This window comes from Balaenoptera physalus (assembly GCF_965194825.1).
Source record: "Balaenoptera physalus genome assembly, chromosome: 1".
Classification (NCBI taxonomy): Eukaryota; Metazoa; Chordata; class Mammalia; order Artiodactyla; family Balaenopteridae; genus Balaenoptera; species Balaenoptera physalus.
In genome coordinates, this window is record NC_138882.1 from 167,610,690 (window position 1) to 167,619,973 (window position 9,284).

General features: G+C 42.4%; 1 protein-coding gene across 2 annotated transcripts in view; it reads left to right on the plus strand.

Annotated features, from left to right (window-relative positions):
• CLSPN (claspin) overlaps nt 1–7,535 on the plus strand; it is a 32,363-nt gene extending 24,828 nt beyond the window's left edge. For both annotated transcript variants that reach the window (XM_082415344.1, XM_082415343.1), the window contains exons 17-25: nt 220–295; nt 515–618; nt 3,524–3,688; nt 3,800–3,921; nt 4,170–4,297; nt 4,625–4,730; nt 5,326–5,408; nt 5,679–5,840; nt 6,157–7,535. In XM_082415344.1, coding sequence (XP_082271470.1) covers nt 220–295; nt 515–618; nt 3,524–3,688; nt 3,800–3,921; nt 4,170–4,297; nt 4,625–4,730; nt 5,326–5,408; nt 5,679–5,840; nt 6,157–6,267 — 1,057 coding nt within the window. In that variant the 3' untranslated portion in view covers nt 6,268–7,535. The remainder of the gene's footprint in view (nt 1–219; nt 296–514; nt 619–3,523; nt 3,689–3,799; nt 3,922–4,169; nt 4,298–4,624; nt 4,731–5,325; nt 5,409–5,678; nt 5,841–6,156) is intronic.
• Nucleotides 7,536–9,284: the final 1,749 nt, after the last annotated feature.

Consider the following 9,284-nt stretch of genomic DNA (forward strand, 5'->3'; position numbering starts at 1 on the left):
ACTTAACACTAATGAACTGTACACTTAAAATGGTTAAGATAGTAAACTATGTTGTGTGTATTTTATCACAATTAAAAAAATTTTTTTAAAGGCAAGATATCTCGTTTCCTGTTTCTTGAAGAGATTGTTGGTGCTATAAAATATTTTCAATTCCTAAGTTGGCTGACTGCTTGTAGTTTGCCTTCAACTTGTTTATTGATTTGTTGATTTGCATTTTAGGGAAGAAGAAGGTGAAGAGGAGGAATTTGGAGACTTTCAGCTTGTCCCAAATGATAATGAGTTTGATAGTGATGAGGTGAGTTTGAAGGGCACAGAGTAATCACAACTGACCTCCATGTATTGCTGCTGTGTTTGCTTGTTTTGTAGTTTGAGTTCTTGAGAATTCTGTTTGGCGTGTTATCAGAAGCAATTTCCTAGAATGAAATGTTTGGGCAGAAGTTTATAAATTCCTGTCTTAGTTGAGGACACATTTTATTCTGTGTAACTTTGCATGTGATACTATATGATTTTGCAGGATGAACACAGTGACTCTGACAATGAAGACCCGGCCCTAGAAGACCATGAAGATAATGATGAGGAAGACCTCCTGCAGCAATCCGAGAAGTTGAAAAGGCAAATGTAGGTGTTATGTCCCTTCCTTCAGTTGCAAGAAAGTTCTCCTGACAGTTGGGTTGTAGCTTGCTACATTTGCTGGTTCTATTTTTGCTTTTTGTGGTTAACACAGATTGAATAAAATCCATTTATGTGATATCTTGAGTATTCAAAGATGGTCACGTCCTCCTCAAGTGATTTCTATACTAAACATCCCTAGTTCTTCAGCTGTTTCTCACGTGACATTGCTTCCAGACTCTTCACGTGTATGGATACTCTCTTTATCTTCAGGTGTGGTCTGACTTCTGCTCTATATAGTGGTACAACCACATCCCTTGTTCTGGTTGCATACTACTTATAAAGTAACCAAAGAGCATAAGAGCTGAGTCACTGTAGATCCTGAGGATCTAGTAGATGACTAAATTCCCCACGTCTTTTTTCCTATGAATTACTGTCATTCCAGGTTTTCCTCATCCTAGTCTCAGGCAAATGACCCCCCTTTATTTTTTTAATATTTTGTTGTTTTGTTTTTTATTTTATAGTAATTTTTTTTTCATTTTATTTTATTTTTTTGTAAATTTATTTATTTATTTTTGACTGCATTGGGTCTTCGTTGCTGCATGTGGGCTTTCTCTAGTTGCGGCCAGCAGGGGCCACCCCTCATTGTGGTGCACGGGCTTCTCACTGCGGTGGCTTCCCTTGCTGCGGAGCACAGGTTCCAGGCGCACGGGCTCAGCAGTTGTGGCACGTGGGCTCAGTAGTCGTGGTGCACGGGCTCAGTTGCTCCACGGCATGTGGGATCCTCCCCGACCAGGGCTCGAACCCGTGTCCCTGCACTGGCAGGCGGATTCTAAACCACTGCGCCACCAGGGAAGTCCCTTTGTTGTCGTTTTGATCATGAAAGTAAGCCATTTATTTTGGAATATTTCAAAGAATACAGAAAGACATAAATAAAAAGTCATCCAGGAACTTCCCTGGTGGTGCAGTGGTTAAGAATCCACCTGCCAATGCAGGGGACACAGGTTCGATCCCTGGTCCGGGACAATTCCACATGCTGTGGAGCAACTGAGCCTGTGTGCCACAACTACTGAGCCTGTACTCTAGAGCCCGAGAGCCACAACTACTGAGCCCAAGTGCTGCAACTACTGAAGCCCGCATGCCTAGAGCCCGTGCTCTGCAACAAGAGAAGCCACTGCAAAGAGAAGCCCGCGCACAACAACAAAGAGTAACCCCTGCTCACCGCAACTAGAGAAAGCCCGCTTGCAGCAACGAAGACCCAAAGCAGCCAAAAAAAAAAAAAAGTCATCCATGTCCACCGTCCAGGATATTTGTGAAAGTGGTGGTGGTGGTTATTATTACCTCATAACTTTTTTTCAGGCATATATTTTTATGTGGTTGAGATCTGTACAATTTTTTTTTTAATTTATTTATTTTATTTTTGGCTGTGTTGGGTCTTCTTTGCTGCACATGGGCTTTCTCCAATTGCGGCAAGCGAGGGCTAATCTTCGTTGCATTGCGCAGGCTTCTCGTGGTGGTGGCTTCTCTCGTTGCGGAGCACAGGCTCTAGACGCATGGGCTTCAGTAGCACGCCGGCTTCAGTAGTTGTGGCTCGCAGGCTCTAGAGTGCAGGCTCAGTAGTTGTGGCGCACGGGCTTAATTGCTCTGCGGCATGTGGGATCTTCCCGGACCAGGGCTCGAACCCGTGTCCCTGCATTGGCAGGCAGATTCTTAACCATTGCGCCACCAGGGAAGCCCTGTACAATTTTTTTTGTATGTACAATTTTGTATCTTGCTTTTTTTTCCTGCTTACCATATCTGTAAGCCTTTTTCCTTGATATTGAAGGTTTTATAAAAACCATTTTAATAGGTATTCCACATTTTATTATTTGTGGATGACTTTTGGAATTCAAATATAGGACATCATATTGATCCTTATTAGATTTATTTTGTTGTTTTTAGCCCATCATTCCATTCTATTGAGATCAGTTTGGGCTTCTAATTTGTCACCTGTCAAATTAACTATTCATACAGCTTTGGGCCATCTATAGATTTTTTTCCTAAGGCAATGGTTCTTAAACCTTATTTAACTATAGAGTCCTTTGTTCAAATGAAATCTTATAAAGAATGGCAGCTAAAAATTGAACTGCTCAAAGAGGGTAGATGGGAAGATTGAGAAGCTTAGTGGCTATTGGCCCCTGAAGGAATTCTTCAGGAACCCTAGGAGTTAGAGGAACTCAGCTTTAAAATAATAATGGAAGTCTTTGATAAAAAATCAGCCTTCAGAAAGCCATCAAGCTTCTGCCACTCATGACCATAGGTGACAGCACTTTGAACTCAGATGACAGCAGATTTGTTCTCGATGTGAGCTGAAGTCAGAAAAACTAACTTGTAGTGGTTTTGATTACTAGTAACTCTGAGCTTCAGTCATACCTCTAATTTGAGGGTCAAGATTTGGCAGGCTGTAAGAAGACCCCAGTCTATTACCTTTCCATACTATACTATCTCTAGTCTGTCTCCTGAAGCTGGTAAGCTTAAATAGAAGACAAAATAGTTTGAACCTTCTGGCAGGTATGTCCCAAATATATAGAGGAGATTGAGAGTTCTGGCTTTAGAGTCACCAGCCTAGGATGAATCCAGGCTCAGCTGCCTCCCAGCTATGTGACCATTGGTAAGTTGTTTACTCTCTGGGTCTTAGTTCCTTCAACTGAAAATTGAAGGGAATAATAATACCCCTCCCTGAGATAACGCAGTAATGCTCCAAAGCACAGTTATTGGCACACAGTATATATTAAATAATAGACTTTTAAGTATTATCAAACTGTATTATTATTATTAATTTAATCTTATTGTTATTAGAGATGGCTCTGTGTTCTGCTTTTCTCATTGCTGTGTGTATATTCATTGTTGTATTTTCTAATTTTCAATTTTCCAGGAGATTAAAGAAATACCTGGAGGATGAGGCAGAGGTGTCAGGGAGTGACGTGGGAAGTGAAGATGAGTATGATGGGGAAGAGCTTGATGAATATGAAGAGGATGTAATTGATGAATTACTTCCTTCTGATGAGGAACTGCACAGTCAAATCAAGAAAATACACATGTCAGTATCCCAGCAAGCCCTTCTTAATAATGAATGGGGTATGTCTTAAGGCAGGCCCTATAACCAGCCAGAGTGGTCCTGGTTTTGAACACCATATTTCTCCTGTTGTAGGAAAACAATGTTGGATGATGATAAGCGACAGTTACGTTTGTACCAAGAAAGGTACCTTGCTGATGGGGACCTGCACAGTGATGGTCCTGGACGAATGAGGAAATTCCGATGGAAAAACATAGGTATTTTGATTGTTGCCTTTAGAAGCAGATGGTACAAGTTCCATGTTTGTCCCGTTTAAGACAGCAAGAGGAAATCAAAACTATAGCAGGCAGCTGTGGAGGACCTTGCCTTGACCTTTATTTTCTATTAATGGATAGGAAAAGCTTGTGTCAATATATTGTAAATGAAAAGGGTTCACTTGTGTCTGTTGAGACACCCTCTCTTGTGGGGATTGCAGAATGCTAATAGCCTTAACTCTTTGCTTTAGATGATGCTTCCCAGATGGACTTGTTCCACAGAGACTCTGATGATGATCAGACTGAAGAACAGCTTGATGAGACGGAAGCCAGATGGAGGAAGGAGCGAATTGAACGAGAGCAGTGGCTTCGGGACCAGGTAGGAAGCCTGCAAGAAATTCTCCTATTCCAACCCTACTTATGAGGGTCACTCCGTCACCCAGCTTGTCATGATAGTCGTCAAAATCTTGCGCAATATATTGCTGTCCCTTTTAATCCTTGAATTTTCTTTTGTGCTTTGAGAAGGTTACCATGGGCAGTTCTAGTCATGTTTTTGTCCAAAATCCTTTTTTTTTTTTGTCGAAAGCAACAAAGAGTTGCAAAAAAGGAAAACAAATGCTGTCCCAAGTACTCTAGCTTCCAGGCTATACTAATTATTTGGGGGAGCTGTGGGCTTCTGTTAATGCTGTCTGATTTTTGTTTTCAGGCACAGCAGGGGAAAATTGCAGCTGAAGAAGAAGAGGAGATTGGGGAAGATAGTCAGTTTATGATGCTGGCCAAGAAAGTTACAGCCAAAGCTCTGCAGAAGAATGGTGAGCTCTTGGTCCTCCTCAGGGTCTAGCCTCCTGGATTGATAGTGCTGGAGCCTTAGAGGTGACTCCAGCCTTCAGGGGCTGTTGCAGCTTACTCATGGGCCGGTGTCTGATGTTATCTTAAAGAGGTCCCTCAGATGGGGAGAGACAGTATTCTTTCCATCTTAGACTATTGGGCAGTCGACATTGTGATTGTGAGTATATGTAGCTGGTTTTGCTTTATGTTCTAAGGCAGCTCAGAGGAGTGAATTCTGGCTTCTTTATTCAGTTGCCCAGGATTATATACTTAAGTGTTAGAGCTGGAATTTGAACCCAGATATGCCTAACCCCAGAGCTGAAGCTCTTAAACACTCCTTAACACTCTTACCACTCTTGTTTTTTCTTATTATTACTGTTAATTAGACAATAAGTTCAGCTGAGTTGTCTGTCTTCTCTTAAGCCACTTAACTGTACTTTCAAGTCATGATTATAAAATAATCAGAGCTCCTATGGCTTTAGTTTATCGGTTTAGTTAAAGGCTTGTTAGCTTGTTTAGATTTAAAAGTAATTCTACGCAGCTTTGTCCAGAACAAGCCTCTCTGTCTTTTCTTTTCAGTCAGTCGCACTGTGGTTATTCAAGAATCAGAGTCTTTATTCAGAAATCCTTTTGAAGCCACCAAACCGGGAAGTGACAACCAGGTTGGTTGGGGACCTTGTTAGCCTGATCTCATGATCTTCAGTGTTATAAAGGCCCGGGTCAAGTTAAGGGAATGCTCTTTCATTAGGGGAGGGAGGTGGCTGCAAGAAATGGAAGTAGATGTCAAAGGAGCCTACCATTTCTTTTCTACTTGAGCAGGGTAGGACTGTGTCCCCTCAATACCTGGTGGAGGCAGGGAGGAGCTGACTTCTCATTCTTCCCTTGGCACTTGGAATTTGATACCAGGAATTTGATGACTCTTCTTTCCTCAGCTGAAGATGGGCTCACTGCTAAACCAGCCCAAAGCTGTGCTTCAGAAACTGGCTGCCCTGTCTGACCTCAACCCTAGTGCTCCCCGAAATTCAAGAAACTTTGTCTTCCACACACTTTCTCCTGTCAAGGCTGAGGCAGCAAAGGAATCATCTAAGCCTCGGGTAGGGAATTTGAGAACTGATTTGGTGACTCTCCACAGCAGAGTGCATGAATGAATGAATTGAATTGAATTGAATTGAAAATATATATATATATATTTCTGGCTTAAAGGCTTAAATGCTGCAGTGTTAATCTTGCACTACCAATAAGGTACAAGGGGATTGCTACCTGCAGTAAGTAATCAGCTTTGAAACTTGCCTGGAAAATTTCTGTTTCTTTTTTCTAATGATCCGTGATTTAACTATGAGCTGCTTAAGAGCTAATTGAAGCTAAGTACTTGTATGAAGGTCTTGAGTTGGCTCTTTCTCTGCTCTCTAGGTATGGAGAAGGGGTCCATCTTTAATGACATCCCCTTTACCTAAGCGCCTCAAAACAGATGATAGCACTTCAGGATCGAAGCAAAGCATCTTCAGATACTTGGAAAGCTAACACCACAAGGGCACCAGCACCTGTGTTGAGACTTCATTGAGAAGTTTCTGGCATTGAAGGTTGGCATCGATGCTCATGTGGATGATCCCCCCTTCCTTCATAATCAGTGCATTAAGATTGAGGACAGAGATTCCAGTTCTTTCCACTGCATGGCTCTGGACATCTCTCCTAGTATTACTTCCTGGGTTCGCCACTAACTTAATTCTTCAGTGTTTACAACATCAACTTATGGGATACCTGGGTGTCCTCCATTAAATATTTGACATTTTATCCTAGCAGCTTCCTGGGTTGATAACTTTTGGTGAAAGGGGTGGTTGGAGGAAGAAAAAGTGCGGCATGACAGAAAATTACAGACAGCAGTGAACGTCAAAACTGGGATGACTCCTTCACACCCCTATGATCTGCACCATGGTGACCAGGACTCAGTGAAAGAGAGACTTCTTAGAGGACCTAGGAATCGACAGATGGGCTGTTTTATTAGTTTTGCCCCTTCCATTTTCTTTTATGCCTTTTCCCAATGCAGTCTCAAATTTCCAATTAACCTGTGCTTCCTTTATAATAAGGACTCAAACTGGTACCCAAGTCAGAAAGAGCAACTTTTCTGGAGTATGAGGATGAAGATAAAAGGTTACATCCTGTGTCCATCGACATTAGATATTCCATGGGGCAGAGAGCTCTCTCTTAGGACTAAATTTTCTATTTGAAGCACTGTTGCTCAAGGACCTTCCTTCTCATTCTGACTGGAAGAGTTATATATAATCATTATTTATTGCATTAAACTGGGTTGAGTACATTGCCCTGAGCAGAGGACAATTTAATACTTCATTACGTATTTTGAGAAAAGATCATCATAGAGTTTCATCAAAATATTGTTAGGATTGCCACCACTCCCGATTTTCCCTGAACTACCATGCGGCTGTCAGAGTTTTAGACAGATTTTTTTTTTTTTTTCCTCTCAGAACCAAGTGTCACTGCTGCTTTGGAAAAACATTCCATGTAAATGGAATGTTTACTGTCAGGAGCTGGACTTGGGAAGCTGGATGAACTGTGCCAGTTTTTCACTGGCAGATAAGGAATACCAATTTAACTGGTGGAATTAGGATATAGGTTTTCTACAGTTGTTTGTAATATGCAAGATACTGACTTTGATGGAATTTACATTTGTATATTTGTAATCTTGTAATGGTGAAACTGTATATAAAGATGTTTTAATATGTATGTAGTTTTTCAATAAATCCCAATGCCTTGAAGGCAGGATTTGCTGTCCAGATTGAATGCTCATTCTTAGGTCAGAGCCTGTCTAATGTTGAGCATTTTGTTTTCAGGGTATCTGTCTCTCAGGGGAGGCCTCTGGGCCTGGAGTGAGAGGCTGCTGCCATTGTCCCCTCACTGTCTTCTCAACTCTGGTGAATTGATCGCATTAACTAACCAAGTGGTTTGGGTTCAGTGCAGGTGAGGAGAGTTTACATAAATGGTGCCTGTTGTTATAGCCCTTTGATTGGCAGACGTGGGTCCAAGGTGAGCATTATTGAGCTCCTCCCTTTGAGCTCTCTAAACAGTGGCCAAGGCTAGGCAGCCCTTTCTAAGCAATAGAGAACTAGGGAGGAGGGCTGGATATTTCTCCCCTTTTGCTTTCCCATATCCTTTTTTGGCAGGGAGAGATGGAGAAGGGTATTAGGATTGACCACTAAGGATAAGAAAATCAGTGCCTGAGAAATCTAGGGAGCAAAGGGTTTCTATTCTAGGCTCCAGAAAGAAAGCACTCTTTGGAGAAAGAAAAGTTGAGTCTTAAGCTCTGGGTCGCTTTTCCCCATGTCACTGTAGCTGTCAGAAGGCAAGCTAAGCCTTGGTAATAAGATTGAAGTGGAGAGTCGGGACCTGACCATATGACCTGTGCCCAGAGCACTGAGCCTCCAGCTTCAGCTCCATTCTCGTGAAACTGAAGCCCAGGGCCTGTGCTGTGGCTCCTGCTAGGACTCGGCTTCACTAGCTTGGAAATCATCTGCTTGGAGGGATGAGAGCGCCTGAGTCTGGGAGATGAGGGTGCTCAGTGTCAGTCCTTTCACCTCCTGTGTTCCACACGCTGGGATACGGACACGTGGTGTTTACTTGATTTAAACAATTCAGTCCACAGCTGCACAAACCATACTAGGGTCTCTTCCATAAAGCATCAGGTTATACTCACCAAAGCGCTGTAGAGACAAGGCACTCAGCTTCCTGTGCAAATTCTCAACTGCCTCTCTACAAACTTTACCCCACTTTGAGAATCTCTAATGGCTCGGCTCAATGTGAGTGTTTCAGGGTTTTATCTCCCACAGATAGATCTAATATCTCTTGGGGCTTCCTGTCCCGAGGCTTGTACACCTCAGAATAGGGGAGAGTATTTCTGGGAGGAATATTGTCATGATGCTCTCTGATGGTATCATCCCTGAGATGGCATTATATCTTCTACCTTTGTGTCCTACTCACTGCCTGGCACATGGTCTGGAATGTGGAATTGCCCAGTAAAAGGTGGATGAAAAATACCAAACCTTTCAGAGCCTCCATTTATATCTATAAAATGAGGATGATCATTCATGCCTGTCTCAGAGTTGCTGTGAGGCTTGTTGGAAGATGTTTGTGGATGCATTATGTCGAACACTACTCTGCAAGCATATGGATTTGTCAATATTACAACTGCATCATGTTTTGGGGACCACTCCTCAAAGGCCTGTTGTCTCATAAGCATCTCAAACTTGACATCTTTAAAAATGTGATGTTCCTTCTCTAAAAACCTGCTCTTCCTCCTGTGTTTCCCATTTCAGTAAAAGGTACCTCCACGTACCCAGTCACTCAGGCTGGAAACCCAAAGGACATTCTCGACCCCTCCTTCCTTACTCCCATAATCAAGCAATCTCTAAGTCTTATTTCTACTTCCAGATTGCATCTTGAATCACCTCTATAGCCGATGCCCTAATCCAGGATTCCATAATTTCTTGCCAGGGTGTTGGCAGTAGCCTTCTGATCTCCCCACTCCT